This window comes from Clupea harengus, chromosome 8, assembly GCF_900700415.2.
Source record: "Clupea harengus chromosome 8, Ch_v2.0.2, whole genome shotgun sequence".
Taxonomy (NCBI): Eukaryota; Metazoa; Chordata; class Actinopteri; order Clupeiformes; family Clupeidae; genus Clupea; species Clupea harengus.
Genome location: NC_045159.1, coordinates 7,460,204 through 7,478,037, shown reverse-complemented (window position 1 = coordinate 7,478,037; position 17,834 = coordinate 7,460,204). Strand labels below are relative to the sequence as shown.

The 17,834-nt window shown below is 43.7% G+C and overlaps 2 protein-coding genes across 2 annotated transcripts; one reads left to right on the top strand and one right to left on the bottom strand.

Moving 5' to 3' along the window:
• The first annotated feature begins 1,852 nt into the window (after positions 1-1,852).
• Positions 1,853-8,785, top strand: slc23a1 (solute carrier family 23 member 1). Its single transcript, XM_012835718.3, has 14 exons — positions 1,853-2,583; positions 3,031-3,165; positions 3,272-3,429; positions 3,546-3,634; positions 3,769-3,836; positions 3,985-4,166; positions 4,495-4,615; positions 5,444-5,600; positions 5,823-5,970; positions 6,254-6,359; positions 6,796-6,925; positions 7,135-7,278; positions 7,482-7,577; positions 7,855-8,785. Exons 1-14 carry the CDS (start codon positions 2,551-2,553, stop codon positions 8,118-8,120), a joined length of 1,833 nt encoding a protein of 610 aa, XP_012691172.1. The 5' UTR covers positions 1,853-2,550; the 3' UTR covers positions 8,121-8,785.
• On the bottom strand, positions 8,786-15,901 carry prob1 (proline-rich basic protein 1). The gene is made up of 3 exons (XM_031571688.2): positions 15,734-15,901; positions 15,592-15,653; positions 8,786-15,172 (listed from the first exon to the last, which is right to left on the bottom strand). The coding sequence occupies exon 3, from the start codon at positions 15,031-15,033 to the stop codon at positions 10,906-10,908; it is 4,128 nt and encodes a 1,375-aa protein (XP_031427548.1). The 5' UTR covers positions 15,034-15,172; positions 15,592-15,653; positions 15,734-15,901; the 3' UTR covers positions 8,786-10,905.
• Between the last annotated feature and the right edge of the window lie 1,933 nt (positions 15,902-17,834).

The window sequence follows — 17,834 nt, the reverse complement described above, 5'->3', positions numbered from 1 at the left end:
GTGTGTGGGGTGCTCTGGATGGGAGAAGCATGATTGGTGTATGCGTGAGGGATGTCTGTGTACGTGAAGCGCATGGGTGCGCTTCCCGAAGGTGAGGGCAGTGTGACGATGTGATCGTCACTACGGATAAATATGCTCTCTGGCTGCCATGCCATTGAGCCGGGCTCTTTGGTGTGGCGGTCAGAGAGCATGTTTGGCACCCTGTAGACCTGGGTTCGAGTCCGAGTAGGGTGACCCTGCTCTCCCTTCGCTACATAGTAACAAAGTGTGCAGCACAGATGTGGGGGAAGGTTTTAATGCACAAAAACAAACTTGTAACAGAAACATGCAAACGCTCAGAGTTGGAAGGTCAGTTGAACACCCAACTGTGTCTAGCAGGCCTGGAGTAGAGTTGTGATATTATAGCAGTTAAGCCATTGTCATTACATCTTAAGATTTGTTTTCATAAGCATTAGGCATGACAGATAAGAGGGAAGATGGAGAGAGAGCTTATGGCGAGGTAGTGGGACATAAAAGTAAGAATCCTAATAAAGAGTAATGATAGCCAGGAGGAGTGAGGTTGCGGTGAAGTGTAATGATGGGAAGAGAGGCCTGCCTGCTCATAAACATCCTCAATACATTTGTGGCATAGCACAAGCACATACACGCATGCATGGTTCATTTTCTCAACCTTCCTTTCTCAGGAACTCCAAATTCCCGCCATTAAACTATTAAGATCGGCAGTTATGTTTTAGCTCTCTGCTCTCTGTTCACAATAACTGACTCCAAGGATTGGTATGAGGTAGTGCCACTCTAGCCAAGGGGTGATATTTGGCTCCATAAGCAAGTTTGTCAGAGATCAAACTCACCCTATTGCCATTCATTTGGTTGTTGTGGTAAATGTGAAAAATAACTCTGCATCGCTCCATAATCAGAGGTGGGAACTGTTTACCATTGAGTCTTCTCCCGAGACTTCTGACATATTCACGCTGCTTGAAATGTTCAAACTTGGCAAGAATGGGCCTGGGTCTGATTGGTGCCACTGGAGTTTGGAATGCGTTTGCGTATGTTCTCTTTGTCCCAATCCGGTGGACTCGGCGGAGGTAATGTTGTTTATGGGCTCTTCTGGGATGTTGAGTTTGTTTTTCAGTAATGTTTTAAGTAGGCCTAGGCCTAGTTCCTCTGGAGTTTCCTTGTTTGCCTCTTGAATTCCATTAAATATTAGATTGTGTAGTTTCTCCCATCAGCCCGGTTTGTCTGGTCTAGTCTGTCGTGTTGTGTGTCATCCTGTTAGGTGAAATATCACTCGAGTTACCTCAGGACTCCGGAGTTGCATATATATTATATTGAACAATAACAAGCTTGGCGGGCTCACCCACGTCTTGGCAGGCCAGATAGAGGCCCACTCTCAGACTGCAGCAGACGAGAGAGAAGCAACATTAAACACATTACACAAGGTATAAATAGAAAGAAGTTAGCATTCTCTGATGCCAAAACATTTTGCCAGCAGGGATAACCACGTGGTTGGTCTCTAACGTCCGAGGTCATCTTACTATGCTTTTTGCAACGTAATGCATCAGCAAGGCAGAAAAGAAGGACTACTAGTTCTTCTTATCAGCCCTTGCTTACGCACACACACACAGAAGGTAATATTAATAATTTATTTTATTTGTAATGCACCCTTCATTCAAAAGAATCTCAGAGTGCCAACATATTAAAAACTAACTATAATAATACAATAAAATAAAAATGAATTAACATAAGCATAATAGAAAACTTTTTAACATTTTAACATACGATTTAACACAAGGCCAGAAATGCCTTCCTGAATAAAAATGGTTTTAGTGCAGCTTTAAAGGAGTCCAGCGTCTGCGTTGCCCTTAGGTGGTCAGGGAGGCTGTTCCATAAGCGTGGCGCTGCCGAGCAAAAGGCCGAGCAAAGGTACACTTTTTTTAGCACATACAGAGTTAGAATCGTCAGCACTTAAGAATCAAAGATACACAGAAACAGAAAAGTCATGTTTCAGCTAACAAAGGCATATGATTAACACACATACATACTTGATTACAGCCAGAGTTTCATATTTCCCTGTCACATCCTTTATATGTGAATATGTAAATGCAAAGCATTATGTATTTTTTTGTTACTGTGATGCATCATACTGTATTTTGTATTTTGTAATTCTGTATTTAAAAAAAAAAAAAAAACTCCTGGGGACACATGGTGTATGATGAGTCACAGATAAATGGAGGTACATCAGCCCAAAGGTTCACATTCCACACTCCTTCTCTCTTTATGGAAATGAGAGATCCTTCTTGCAATCTCCTTTCTGGGAATGAATGTTGTTACATGCTGCAGCTTCCGTACGTCTTGATGAGCAGTAGTGGGTAAAGTCCAGGCGAAAGGGGAGATTATTAACCTGGCTAATCTGCGGCCCCTCTCATTCACGCCTCCTTCAGTCAGTGGTGTCCTGTCAGTGAAGGAGGTCAAGAGCTCAAGTCTACAAACAGAAGCAATCTACAAACATAGGTGCACATAGCCACTGGCATACGTACCTACACCGGCAAGCCAATGAATCACATTGACGGCACACTGGACCACAAGGTAAAGAATATGTCACTTTATTTGATTATGACTTAAGAGGTCTGTAGTAAGAATGAAAAGGTTTTTCTTGCAGTGGTTGCAGGATAGGACTCAACGGTTTCTTGTAAGTTTTTGTAATTTAAAAAAGAATAAAGAATGAACTGGTAAAATATACTATGCCAAAGACTGTATATTACAATATTTCATGGGGAGTACAATTATAATTTTGGAAATGTACCTACATACATACATAAACGTTTCTGTTGAATATTTCTTTGAGTAAATTATTATTGGAAGCATATCTCAACCTGACAAATTGTCTAAACATATCCACACTAACCATTACCTAAACCCTGAGCTAAATGTGTTGTGGAACATTTCTGCCCTTAAACGAGGTAGTCGTGGGTACCGTCGCAGTTACGAAAGTTCTGAGAATTGTGTGATTTTGACATTCCGGATTCCTGCCAGGATGAGGACAGGCAGGAGCAGCCTGTTGAAAATGGTGGGCCACCCTGCACAGCGAAGCCCCAGGCGGGGTTTGACATGATCTACCGGATTGAGGATGTACCACCTTGGTATCTCTGTGCGCTTCTTGGCCTACAGGTGCGCACACATGCACTGCTGCACAATCATGCATAAATGCTGTTCATCTTTATCACTTGTCTGGCATGTCGGGGTTGATGTTTTAATGCGTCTCTGTGTGGTCCAGCACTACCTGACCTGTTTCAGTGGAACCATCGCCGTGCCCTTTCTGCTGGCGGATTCCATGTGCGTGGGCAAGGACCAGAACACTGTTAGCCAGCTGGTGGGAACCATCTTCACCTGTGTGGGCATCACCACCCTCATTCAGACCACTTTTGGTGTCAGGTAAACATGAACTGTGGGTGTGTATGTCTGTGTGTCAGCCTATCTTACATGCCTGCCTTCCCACACACGCAAAATGAGGAATTATTCAAATACAAAATTGAATTTGTCCTCTACAGGCTTCCTTTGTTCCAGGCCAGTGCATTTGCCTTTCTCATCCCTGCTCAGGCCATTCTAAGCCTGGATAGATGGGAGTGTCCTCCCGAGGGTAGAGTTTGCCCTACATCCCATCCATCTCTTTAGACACGAAATAAATAGAGCACAATTAATTATTTATCTTCTGTGACATCACACCGTAGTGCTGTCTTTAAAGTCTAGCTGATTTGCTTGTCAATTCCACAGAGGAGATTTATGGGAATTGGAGTCTTCCTCTCAACACCTCTCACGTCTGGCACCCCAGGATCAGAGAGGTAATTCCTGACATGCCATGTCTATAGGTATATTTCATACTGCTCACCTAGACAGCCTTAGCATTCCTAGTTGGTGGAATTGAATGGATAGTGGCTGGTAGCCAAGATGTTTGTCTTTAACGCTGTCTCTTTTGTGTGTGACCTGCAGATTCAGGGTGCCATCATTGTATCGAGTTTGGTTGAGGTGGTGATTGGTTTCTTTGGACTCCCAGGCCTACTGCTGAACTCCATCGGCCCCCTGACGGTCACACCCACCATCTCTCTCATCGGTCTGTCTGTTTTCCAGACCGCAGGGGACCGGGCCGGGAGCCACTGGGGTCTTTCTGCGCTGTAGGTCGGCCTTCTGTTCTGTTCTGGTCTGTTCGGATGTCTTCTGTTTCTTCTGCTCTCCTCTTTCTCTCTTCTTCTCTTGTTCTTCTCCTTCTTCTTCACTTCTTTTAATTTTCTCTTATCCTCTGTTTTAGGTTCTGTCTCTTATTCTGTGAGACTCCAACTGCTGTAAATCTCACTTAATTCTCCTCAGTTTACCGCCTCGATGAAAGTGTTTCATATTAATGTCGTGTTAATTATATTACTGAAAGCCATATATCATATTAATCATCAAATAAGATCCTATAACACTTTTTAATGTTGTGCAATTGTGTGTGACATTTTCCAGGTGTATTTTCCTCATAGTGCTGTTTGCTCAGTATTGGAGAGACTGGTCTATGCCCATACCCACCTACAACAGAGAGAAAGGCTGCACAACAACCAAATTCCAGATATTCAAGATGTTTCCGGTCAGAGCCTATACACACTCATAACACACTCATAACGCACCCATACACACTCATACACAGCCATACACACCCATAACGCTTCAAGAGACCACCTTCCATCACTTACTGATACTGATTACCGTATATGCAATAGACTGGTCATGTGTGTTATATACATATGGATGCATTGGGGTTTTATCGGACTGGGCCATTTCTGTAGTTTACATTAAATTGTCTTCAGACTGGAACAGCCAGGAGCCCACTGAGGAATAAACATATTCCTTAAATGTAGTGGTGGTGAATGTTCTCGAAAAAAGCAGCGGGCAACCCTGTAAATAGACTTAATATATCTGATGTATTGTGATTGTAAATTCAACTATTCATGTTACTTATCCCCCCTCTACATTGACAGACTGGTTCAGTGTATCATGTGACTTGTTTTTTTTTATGTGATAAATATGTGTACACACTCTGCACTTTCCCACAAACCCAAAAGCTTGGTATTTTATTCCACCCCCCCTCACAAAGTCACAGATGTTCATTGCAAAGAATAATAACTGTATCCACACCAGCGTTTTCTTCCAGTGGTGCTCAGCTGTTTGTATCCTAATCTATAGACTTTGCTTTATTTACAGTGCTGATGAGAACAGACAACAATGAGAGTTTCTCCCTGTTAGCTCAAAGGTGTCTAATAGACTGGTAGATATAACTAGACATGCAGGAATTACAAACTCCTGACATAGTTTATCTTGACACAGGATACCAGATCAAGTATAGAGTTGTGTTTTGTAAATGTTTTTTTCCCCCAATTTAACATCAGTGCTGAACCCTGCTTTGTGATTTGTTTAGATCATCATGGCCATCATGATAGTTTGGCTGATATGTTACATCCTCACACTGACTGACCTTCTTCCATCGGATCCAAACAGCTACGGCTTTAAGGCTCGAACGGATGCCCGTGGAGATATCATGTCCCAGTCCCCCTGGTTTCGCATACCCTACCCATGTGAGGAGCATATTTAAGCCTGTTCATATCACCCAGCTATCCCACTACATTATACAGGATTGACCAAAGGATTCACACTGCTGTATTACTTCAGACCTGATTAACCTCTAAATAAACTTAAGATACCGGTAGATCTTTTTTAGTGTTTTAAGGGAAATGTCAACCTTGCCAGTTTTGTAATTGTTCTTTAATTGCAAAACATCCCTGACTGTGATTTTATAGGTCAGTGGGGTTTGCCCACGGTAACCATTGCTGGGGTGATGGGCATGTTTAGTGCCACCCTAGCTGGTATCGTCGAGTCGATTGGTGATTACTACGCCTGTGCCCGCCTCTCGGGGGCACCCCCACCCCCTGTTCATGCCATCAATAGGTGAGAACTAAATTATCTTAACTTAATTATTAATAATTAACTTAATTATCTCATGAACTTCCTGCACTTTTTTTTATTTTCTATGTCGTTTTTCTATTTCTTATGTAAAGTAGTATTTATTGTTACACCAGGTTTTTATTGCTCTTAGCTCTCCCTTGTACGTCGCTTTGGACAAAAGCGTCTGCTAAATGACTAAATGTAAATGTAAATGTATATCGGAGCTTGAACAAATGTGAGTGAGATGTAGTCATTTGCTATTGCTGTCATACTTCTCTCATCACAGGGGGATCTTCACTGAGGGCATATGCTGTGTCATAGCAGGACTTCTGGGCACAGGGAATGGCTCTACCTCATCTAGTCCAAACATTGGAGTGTTGGGCATCACAAAGGTAGCTAATTAATGACAGCCCGTTTTAAAGATAATACATAATAATTGTATTTTATTATAATGAAAGTTGTATAGTCAGGAGATATAGTCACATGTGGAGTATAGACAGAACGTGGGTTACATATCTCTAAATCAGACCATGTCACAGATGAAGGGGTGTGTCAGATGAAAGGCCACAGAGATAATTAGTGCTATCGTTTCCAAAAGCTCTCACGTGGTTCCATGTAAGATAGTATCCCTTCCCTTGTTTATTTGCCCTCATTCCTTTGCCCTTCTGTGGCAGGTCATGTCATGTACACCTGGAATCTGAGATACGGCTCATGTAACATACTATAAAACTGTGTGTAAATTGATGTAATTTTACAAAACAGTATATTCTCTAATATCACTGCATGTGACTGGATGTTATGTTTACCATGGTTTGTCCCTTAAAATAGGTTGGCAGTAGAAGAGTGGTCCAGTATGGAGCCATTATTATGTTCATTCTGGGAACAGTGGGAAAGTTCACGGCCCTGTTCGCCTCTCTGCCTGACCCCATTCTTGGTGGCATGTTCTGTACACTCTTTGGTAAGGAAGTGACATCCTTGGCATGGTATGTGGTCATTGACTGTAATACCCAATAATGCCCACTGGGTGGCAGTATGGTGATGATAAGCATTTTGTTTATGCCTAAGCTGGTGACATTTTGGAAATAGTTGAATCATGTCTCTGTGCATACGTTTGTCTATGTATATCCCTATATGCATTCCCCTGACTCTGTGTTCTGTCTTTTCCAGGAATGATAACAGCTGTGGGACTGTCCAACCTGCAGAGTGTGGATCTGAACTCCTCCAGGAACCTCTTTGTTCTTGGCTTCTCCATGTTCTCAGGACTCATGCTGCCCAATTACCTTGATTCGCACCCAGGAAGTATTCAAACAGGTCAACTGGAGTAGATTTATATAATCACATAATCATGCAGCTATTCTTCAGGGTATTGTGTGTCTTTTTAAGCCATAGTTGTTTTCCATTACAGATACCTTCTAGAAATATTCATATATGCATAGACAAGCCATTACATGAACTCTAAGTCCACCTAGAGATGGACTTACATATACTCATTAACTGTTCATGTACTCTTCCAGGTGTTCCTGAGCTAGACCAAATCTTCACTGTTCTACTGACAACAGAGATGTTTGTTGGAGGTTTCCTTGCATTCCTATTGGACAACACCATTCCAGGTATGCTGAATCCTTGCATGCCCTGCAGAAAAGGAATTCTGTGTATATTTTTGTACAGGGTTTCCGTTTCACCAACCCTTCCTATGTATGAAAATATGACCGAAGGGCAGGTTTTCATTATTTCCCACTAAGGCACCTAAATGTGATAGTATTACACTGTATCATACGTCAGTGTTGGTAAAATGATCACAGTTGAAAAAGGCTGTTGAATTAAATCCAGCAATTGAAACGGCTAGAACGAAATGTGTAAAAGTACCCATTGGTGTTTTATGAACAGGGACGATGAAGGAGCGTGGACTACTGGAGTGGAAGTCAGATGGCAGCTCTAGCGGGAGCTCAGTGGACACGTCCACATACGACTTCCCTATCGGCATGGGCTGTGTGCGGCGCCTCGGCTGCCTGCGACACCTACCCATCTGTCCCAGTTTCCGTGGGTTCAGCCTGTTCAAACGAAAGGCCAGGGCACAAGGAAGGGAGGACCTGGAAGAAGATGAGGTTGTGGAGGCAAATCATTCTGTGAAAACAACTTCCACCAAAGTATAACCTCACTGATGTCCTTGTTGAAACAGTTTGATAAATTATTTTTTATAGGAAACTGCATTTCTCACAGATTACTTCTCAGCTGTGCTATCAATAATGTATTTCTTATTTATCAATCATTAAAAAGTAACTCAGAAAAATGTATTAATTATATTGTTTGTATTGAATGTTTATATGTGTATTTTCAGTTTGCCTTTCGTCCACTGCCAGCCTGGGATAATAGAAGTCTTAAAAACTCATTGCATGTCACGTGGTCCCGACTAATCTCAATGAAAGTTGGACTAGGTTGTCAGTTATGCTGTCAATTATCCTCACGAGACATGTCTTATTTTATACAGTATTAAATTACAGCATTAACAGGCCTCAATGCTTTCATAGTTTTTTTTTTCCACATGTGTCATGGCTGCACTCACAAAGCAAATGTAGGCTGCTACAAATGTATTGTAAGCTGTCTGTGGTGAAGGGTCATGTTTGAATTCACAACCTAATATTATTGTTGTAAAAATAGTTTGCATACTTGGTTCAGCTCTGAGAGGCAGTCTTAATCCAGCCTAGTGCAGACAGAGTCATCACATCACACTATCCGCCTACTCATGTTTCACACATTATCATGTCAATTACAGTTTTTAATACCATTTCAGTACTGAACAATAAAATCACCAAGGATATTAATCGTGTATGTCTTATTTATTTCTTAAATGTACAAAATGAATATTCAAGTGATCAGTGTTGTTAGTTATGCAGTAATTTAAGAGGTGAAAGCAATAACATAGGCATGGAATATAGTACAAAGGTGCAATTTGTCTCTATTAGGAGTAAAAGGTCAAATGTAAAATTTTCGATGCACATACTAATATTGTCACTGTGTGCTGCAGTGAAAGAAAGAGTAACAATCAACAGTAATTGCCCACTATTTACAAATATATTATCATGAATACAAAGAAAACTGTAACACAGTTCACAAATATTTAAAGCCATCTTTACCATGAAATGAAAAAATATTATTGTATAGTAGCTTAATGTACCTTGGAATCCAGTGCAGACAGGACAGTACATCCAGTAGGTTTAAGGACTGATTTAAGAGAGGGCATGTTTGCAATGATCACCTACAACTAATCAATCATAGCAACATTGATCCCCTGACACTAATTTGAGAAGTTCTGTATCAAAAATGACATTATATAAACAATCCAGTGACATTTAAGTTACATTCAAGAAAAAAAAACACTCCCAGTAAACAATGGTGCATAAGGCTGTTCAAAATCCCCCAAAACTCTGCTTTACTCAATTCAAATAATTACACATCACCCAACATAAACACTGTATACAAAAATATAAGAACTCTTGAGTCAGTCAATTCTTATTTGTCACTTTTCGGCACACTGGAAAGGACAAAACAACTGAAAGGTTAGTTCAAGGAAGTGCGGTTTTCTATTTAGAACATCTACTGTACAGAACACAAGTGAGCAAGCACCACTCCATCTATCACTTACATTACCATAGAAACTATTTCCACCATGTCATTGTTGCTGCTGCTCTGGGAAATATGAAACCATTTCCACCCCTTCAGTGGATTCATCAACCAGGGAAGAGGTCAAACTCCTTTTTTCCTGTGGTGTGCTGAAGTGTGCTCTCAATGTGTGTGTGTGTGTGTGTGTGTGTGTGTGTGTGTGTGTGTGTGTGTGTATCAATTTGTAACAATCCTTTTTAGAGGTAGACTGTTACATGTACATTCCATTCACTTTCTTTAGGTTTAGTGGGCATCCTGTTTTCAAGTAGAGATCATCCTCTCCAACACAGCCTTGGAGCAGAACATCTGCAACCAATGTGGGAAGTGTCTTCTGTCAATGGTGAGGGCATCTATCTTTTGGTTGTCAGAGGTTGTTGGTATTTTGGTTAAACTTTACTTTACAGTGATTTATTTATATTTTATTGTTCACTACAGATTTTGTAAAACATCTGGGAATACTCTGTTGAGGAATCCTCTTGCCCATCATTGGGATGTAGTCTACAGGATCTTTAATCAGACGCCTTCTCTCGCTCTTGCTCTCATTCTCTCTGACTCTCTCCCTCTTTTTCTCTCCCTCTCTCTCTCCCTCTCTTTCTTTCCCTCTCCCTCTCTTTTGCTTCCTCCCTCTCTCTCTCTCCTTCTCTGCCTCATGCTCTCTCTCTCTGGGCCACCCTCTTCCGTTGGCTCTGCGTTCCCTCAGTTCCACCCCTTTCCTTCAGCTATGCTCACTGACAAAAACTCACTATGATACATCCTTACCAAACATACATAAATTGATAATGTAAAATAAAAATATGCATCAGTGTAAGAGACAAAGAGGCTAAATGCAAAAGGTTTTGACTTCTAAACTGTCACTGTAACTGGTCTGACTGTTGCACAGGCCCTAGAGGCTGGAAAATGCTTGCAGATCAGAATAAAATAGAAAGGAAGTTATCACACACTGATAAAAACTGAAGACTGATATGATTATTAACTGGGACGTTGCCCACCCATTCAAAAATTGACCATCAATATTCTATGTTGATTTTGAGTAAACTACACCATGATAGCAGTTAGACACATCGTAATATCAAGCTCTTTTGATTCCTTACATTGAAACATAACATATGACATATTCAAGAGGCTGTTTCTTGCAGATATGGTTCACAAAATGCTTCCATTATTGGTTACAGACATTCCACCCCACACAGTGCATGGTAAACCTCTATGAGCAGCTTATGGAAACCTCGGCACCATTCTTCAAGATACAGGTTACCTCCAGGTTACCTCCAGGTTACCTCAGGGCCCGGGATGTGGCAGCACCTGTGTGTGAGACTGCATGTAGGGCAGAAAGTTGGGGGTGTACACGGCCGGGTAAGGGAGCGGCATAGCGCACGGAGGGGACATCACAGCGCTGGGCAGCGACTGCTGGGGCAGCAGCACCTCTACGTACTGGCATGTCTCTGGGTCGAACAGCATCTTGCGCTGTGGCTGCAAAGGAACGTCCACGTAGAAGCACCTTCCGGTCTCGGGGTCCAGCAGGAGGTGGCGAGGAGCCCCCTGCCCCTGCCCCTGCATCAACCCCCCGCCCCACTCTGGGTAGATCACGCTGGCACTGCTGTGTCGACCCTCAGAGGTAAACATGGGGAAGGTGGTCTGGGTGGCACACAGGTAAGGCTGCGCTTCGGGAGAGGGCATTTTTGGCTCACGGACCAGACCCCGGTTCTCTCCATTTCCGGTCTGCTTGGGGGAGCCCTTCTGTCCCTGACGTCTCTCTGTGTAGCAACTCATGGCTGGCTGTTGGCTGTCCTCTGACATGTGCTTCACCAGAGGACTGGGTCCAGTGGATGAGACGGGCTGAGCTGACGCCTGCAGTATCACTGGACCCTGCACAAAGCCCATCGCGCTCATGTGCGGTGACATTGCTGGGTAGCTCAGAGGATTAGCTTTGTAGTAATACGTGGGCAAGACCTGGGCAGGGGTGATGGTTCTGGTGAGCACACAGGCAGGGGGGGCCTGGCAGTGGGGTGGCAAAGATGGGCTCTGGAAGCTCTCCTTGAGGAGTGCTGGGGATGGGTAGCACTGAGATGCTGCAGCAAAGCCATGCAGAGGTACTGCTTGTTGCTGCAGGTGCTCTTCAGCGGGACCTCTCGAGCGGGACCTCTCATGTTGATCTTGATTGTTGTCTGACACTTCTCCATCAGTCAGCAGCTCAGCAGAGGGTTCCGGTAAGGCCTGCGGTGGCTTCTCTGCTCTGTCAGTGTGTTTACATTTTGGGTTGTCACTCTGAGCGTCAAGTTTACACAGGCTATCGCTGCTATTCATTCCTTCCATGCCGTCTGACTCGAGACAGCTGCTGGCAGCGGACCGACTGTTTGGACTAACCTTTGTAAATCTAGTGTCACGCTTATTAAGGCCTCCTCGGGGAGTGTTGTGTTGAGAATTTAAATCCCTCATCTTCTGTGCCTGCACAGGTGGAGATGAAAGGGCCTTCTTCCCCAGCTGTTTGTCTCCTGACTCGAACACATTGCCTTTATCGCCTGCTCTTTTGCATGATTGTGTGGCTGGTTTCAAAACACTAAAGCTTTCCTCGAGTCCCTGCAGTGTGCCACCAGGTCCCCGGAATGAGAGGTTATAGGTGTTTTTCACCAGACTTCTCATATCCCTGACCACATGAACCGGTGCGATTCCTTTCAATTTGTCATGGGTACTCACATTGCCAAATTGTCCTGGTACCTTCAGGTCCCCTTTTTCTGTTAGCTGCTCCTTCTCTATCCCTGTAGTGCACTCAGGTGTCAGGGGCTGATTACTTTCATCTGGACGTATCTCCAGATCTGAGAGCAGGCTGGAGATCTTCTGTGGGCTTGGTGGCATTTCTTTGTTGCCACACAGTCTATCTTTCCTGGCGTCTTTCTCCCACGTCTTGGGTTCTGGTTGGTTCTTGGTGTGCTGTTGTTTATGGTTTCCCTTCCCCACGCAGCATTCCTCAAGTGTGGCTTTCAGGCAGGCCTGGGAGCCTGTGGCCCTGCTTATCACTGCACTCGTGTTCCAGCCTCTGCCCTTTGCTGAGTCACACGATAACTTCTCTCCCGGGCTCCAGCGAGCCAGCCATGTTGCCTCGTCTCTGGGGATCGGCTTCTCTGCTTTCTTACCGTCCGCAATGGAGGTTATTTCTGGGCTGTCCTGATCCTGAAACTCAGCCCATCCACCTCCACAGCTGAGAGGATTGAATCTGTTATTGGTGATGGGTTTCTGTTGGGGTTTGGAGTTGACCCTAATGTATTCTTTGATTGAGCAGCTCGGAGCCTTCACTGGAGGACTGTGTGAGGGCACCTTGTGCTGTGAGGGTACACTTGAACTTAAGTTAATTTTTGTGGGTTCAGCAGGGAGTTCCTTGGCAGATGGAGGTTGGTAAGTATCATTACTGTTGGTTTGCGCCGTAAGAGTGGCAGAAGCATTCTCCTGCACTTCTGCATTCCGAAAGCCCTGCTCATGTTGCATCTTCTTTGACAGGACATTCTTTATCAGACAGGAGGCCATTTTGGTTCTGCTGGAAGTCTCGTCCAGTGACAGGGATTTCTGCAGCCTCTGTTTACGTTCGGCCTGAACTGACCTCTGCTCAGGCCCATGCGACTCCTGGTGAAAGGCTGCTGGTGTGCTGTTCTGACGCAGAAAGCCGTCCCTCGGACGACTGGGCCCTGGAGGGGCCTCCCGGGGCTCGTCGTGGTTTTCGTTGGTGTTCGACTCCGTAGTGTCCTTTCTCTTAAGCTGGATCTGTCTCTTGGGTACCGTCTTCATGCTGCCTCTTTGCACCTCCTCATGGGTTTCCAGGGCAACGTCAATACATTCAGCGCTGCTGGCCTCGGACCACGCCGATGTGTTGTGGTTGTTCAGCGAAAAAGCCATTGGCAGCTTAAAGGAAACCTCGTCCTCCGCCCAGCCATTGAAATTGCTCTCTATGTAAGGCTGGGTGGAAGACCTGCAGGTGAGGTTGTAAACATCCAAATAGTTTGTCTTGGGGCAAAAGAATGTCTTCTTTGGCAGGTTACTAAGAGTCTTGACCTCACTGTCAATCTCACTGAGCTTCGTGCCCATGTTGTTTTTTCCACTGCTCTGCTGCGTGGCGCTGAAGTCTTTCCCAGAGCTGCCGCTGAGTTTCTGAGGGAGCGCTCTAGACCTCCAGGCGACTTGCCCGCACTGCTTTTGCCACCTCCGCAATTCGGGAGGACTATGCGGCTGGTGTTGCTGCCCGGTTGCGAGGATACACTCAGAATAACAGTGAGGCGGGATTCCTGGCTTGTGCACACTGCCTGTGAGTGTCGAGATGCAGCTTGCAGACACTTTCCTATTTCTGTCCCTGACTGACAGTTCAGCCTGCTCCACTCTGCAGCTGGCCATCGTGCCCTGACCCTCCCCCCCCCCAACCAGGCTCTTCTTCATAGGCTGACCCTGGTGCAGTCTGCTCCACTCAACCATATGGCTGCTAGCAACCTCTGCAAGACATGGCCCATGTTTCAGGAGCACCTCTGTTGGCATTTTGCCACTGATTTCTCTTACCCTGTCCTGGTTGTATTGATTTCCCTCAGGCGTGATCAAAATAGTTTCGAAGTTAGACTGAAGAGGTGGAAAGCAGAATCCTTCCTTGGTGTTGGTGTCAGTATGAGTAGACATTTTGACTTTAACGATATCTTTTGATGGGACATTAATTCTTGGGGAATGAGAGGACTCTGACAAAAATACACTGCCTGTTTGAAAACCGTTGTTGGTGGAGCCATGTGCTGTTTGTTTAAAAGTCTGATTTGTTGTTGTAGGTGCTGGTGAGATGTGATGAGTTAATGCCAAGGAACTCCTGGATGTCTGTGATGATGAAATAGAGTCGGGCGAAAGTGAGATTTCCACAGGTTCATATGAGGAGGGCACAGAAAAGGACTTCTTTAAAATGTCTGGATCACTGGCCTCAAGAGATATAGCTGACGAGTTTTGTGCAGGAAGTAGAGCAGTTTTACTGTCGATCTCTTGTACAGGAGCAGGAAGAAGAGCCGTTTTAATGTTGGTCTGTTGTACAGGAGCAGGAAGAAGAGACGTTTTAATGTTGATCTCTTGTACAGGAACAGGAAGTAGAACAGGTCTACTGTCAATGTCTTGTATTGGAGCAGGAAGTAGAGCAGTTTTACTGTCGAACTCTTGTATAGGAGCTGGAGCCTTGCCTTCAGGGGGATTTCCTGGTCCTAAGCAGGGGCAACAAGTTTTGTCCTCAAGCATCTCATCATGGTCACTTAGAGAACAGACAGCAGAGCAGTATGAGCTGCATGTGTCATCGATAACACTGTCGCTCAAATCAACGTCACTATCTTCCTCTTCTGTCATTGGACAATGTGATTGGATGGCATCCTCAAAGATGTCACAAGGAGAAGACCCTTCTGACATGGCAGTGGTTAGGTAGATTCACTGATGTGTCTGGGATGGTTGGTCAATGCTGCAGGACTTGTGATCAGTGACTCACTCAGTCTTATAGTGGCACAGTGTTATCACAAGCAGAAGCCCTAAGGTTCTGGGGACATGAATACTGCAGACAGCAATAGACATAGAGAGAGAGAAAAAGAGAGAGAGAGAGAAAGAGAATATTTAAATTACGCAATTGAAATGAAATACTGAGGTCAAGATTGTTAACAGTGGAAACAACCAAAAACACCAAAACATAGCCAATTATATCAATGTTTTTTTTGTAGTATCACTCTGAACTACTATGTGTACACACACAGAAAGTGATATTCCATATTCAAAGTATGTGAGCAGCCTTAAAACTCAGAAAACTCTACTATACCCCCTAGTGTTTGTTTATTATATGATACGTGTCAGCCACGTGACAAAAAACAGCTCTCTGTGACTTTAGCGAGCCGGGCTCCAGTTTCCTTAGTCCTAGGCAAGCATATAGGCGCATCTCCATCGACTGTGTGCAGGATATATGTAAGTGCATATACTAACCTACACTTAGAGCGCAATCCTTCAGTAATATTCAGGCATGGTCTTCTCCGACTTCTCAAACTCTGAAAGAAGAGTCACACACCTTTAAATTGCAGATGATCACACTATCTATAAATCTAAAACAAGAAATTAGGCCACATACCCTCCAAAAAAAGCACCAGGATGGGGGCACTGGGCTAGATGAATCAGACCCTTTTCTCCCCCTCCTGAGGTTTGACCCAAGTAATGTGGTCCAGGCCCTGCAGGAGCAGAGGCGATGGTCGAGAGGTGGCAGTTAGCTCTAACAGCAGGTGCTGGTCAGGCTGAGATAGAGCATGCCTCTGGAATTCGGTTAACATGGCCAGTGCAGTCACAGGGCTGGATAAATATAGCCCGACCAGTCCCACAACACTATCATCAGGGAGATATGGGGGTCCTATGGGTACGCCTTGGGAAGTACCGGGCACACAAAGAGGTTGCTTCAAATAGCTTGCTTATGTGTGTATATGTGTTTGCTGTTGTTGGGGGTGTGTGTATGTGTGTGTGTGGGTTTGTGTGTGTGTGTGTGTGTGTGTGTGTGTGTGTGGGGGGGGGGGGGGGGGGTATTGAGGGGGGTCATTGGATTCACAACATATGCTCTTTACTGTACAAGACATGACGGACAATCTATGGAAGAACTGCCAAGCATCTCATCTTGAATAAATAATGATTATTTAATACCACTCAGCTCCTCAGGCCTGAGCGGGGTGTATGGGATGGTGCCAGTAGTCTTTGGCTGACATAGATTTCATGGTGATCGTGACATGATGGTTGTTAGTTCCTCCGTGAGAAATGTGTGATGGTGTCGTGCCAAACGGTTCTGGGAAAAGAGCCCAGTGTTTGAGCGGAATGGGGTGCTGTATGAGCATTTGGTGTAATTTATCTTACAAGTGCCAATTGGTTGGATGCTGTGAAATGCTTATGATGAATATGAGCTCCGCTATCCCTCCTACACAAGACTAAAGCTGTCCCATATGTGAATGCTAACACATACTATGCACAGTAGATTAGGGATATCAGTTCCTGTGGCGTGAAGTTGGCTTTGAGGGGACATTTCTATGATATTCTATGACGGAAATCAAAGTAATGTTTACTTTATGACAACATCGCACATTTTCCTCTGTTTCAATTTGACTGTTGATCATTAAAAAGTAAATATGACCCAACAGTAAAGCTCATTCCAAGCATATCACACAGCATCGATGAGAATGTTTTCTCTTCATCATGTATGTTTCATTTGTGGTTGAACAGGTTCAATGTCCAATCATTTACAGAGAGATTTTGATGCCACCTGTTGGTGAAATAGAAAGCCAGCACTTTCCTTCTGAGAGAAGTTTTCCATACGTTCTAAGATTAAAATGCAGTTACTTTCTAGAAAGGCCCGATTCAGTAATTGTATGCTATAGATAGAACACTTCACCAATCTGTTGTAATAAAATAAGCTGGACAATCACATGACTACATGACTCGTTTTGACTACATGCTAATTTTCTCAAAACTAGTACATTTCAGTCAATCAAATTTTCTTTGAAAATCTTAAATTAATCAACCACCACTTTATTGGTTCATGTCTGTCAATTCGTGAGTGCAGAATCAGACAGCAGAGAATTTAGAGTAAATTCCTTTTTAGCAGACTAAAAGTAATTTAAGGATCTGATTAGTTGAACGCAACTTTACTCAAACACAAAGGGTTAAAGACTCAGTTCAGGATCCAAAGTTTATTCTCCATGAAATAGAGGAAGCAACAGAAGACCTCAAATCACTTAGTTTTTGGAAATTAGGTGAGTAGGTATTTCCATGTGTTATGTGTCTATTTGTGTAATCCACTTTATTTTCCTTCATAACTGGGTTCATTAAAGTCAAAACAACAAATGCTGGTCCTTAGAGAGTCCCAGTTTATCCTTCTTTAGTCCCTGGAAATGAACATGAGTTCACAGTACACAGTACACAGTACAACCTGTCTTTAAATCTGCCCTTTAAACATTTATAGAAACAGTTTGACATTTTTATAAATGTAGGTTTCACTGAACATAATTGCAAGGGCACTTATGCCTCCATCATGCTGTTATTACAGCAGTTATTTGAGGGATTTGAGGGTGATTTAATGAAAACCAAAGCTACTCATGCGCTTTTTGATCGTTGATTAAGGGTAATTTCGCTCTTTGGTAAATGTCTACAAACAGGTATATTTCCCATTTGGTTTATCTGTTTTTTATAAAGGGGTT

Excerpts from the sequence above, each read along its gene's own strand:
- slc23a1 (XM_012835718.3), top strand. The coding sequence starts at position 2,551 with ATGAATCACATTGACGGCACACTGGACCACAAG. Across the intron at positions 3,635-3,768 it reads ATGGGAGTGTCCTCCCGAGG|AGGAGATTTATGGGAATTGG; the intron begins GTAGAGTTTGCC and ends TCAATTCCACAG. Across the intron at positions 7,279-7,481 it reads CCCAGGAAGTATTCAAACAG|GTGTTCCTGAGCTAGACCAA; the intron begins GTCAACTGGAGT and ends GTACTCTTCCAG.
- prob1 (XM_031571688.2), bottom strand. The coding sequence starts at position 15,033 with ATGTCAGAAGGGTCTTCTCCTTGTGACATCTTTGAGGATGCCATCCAA.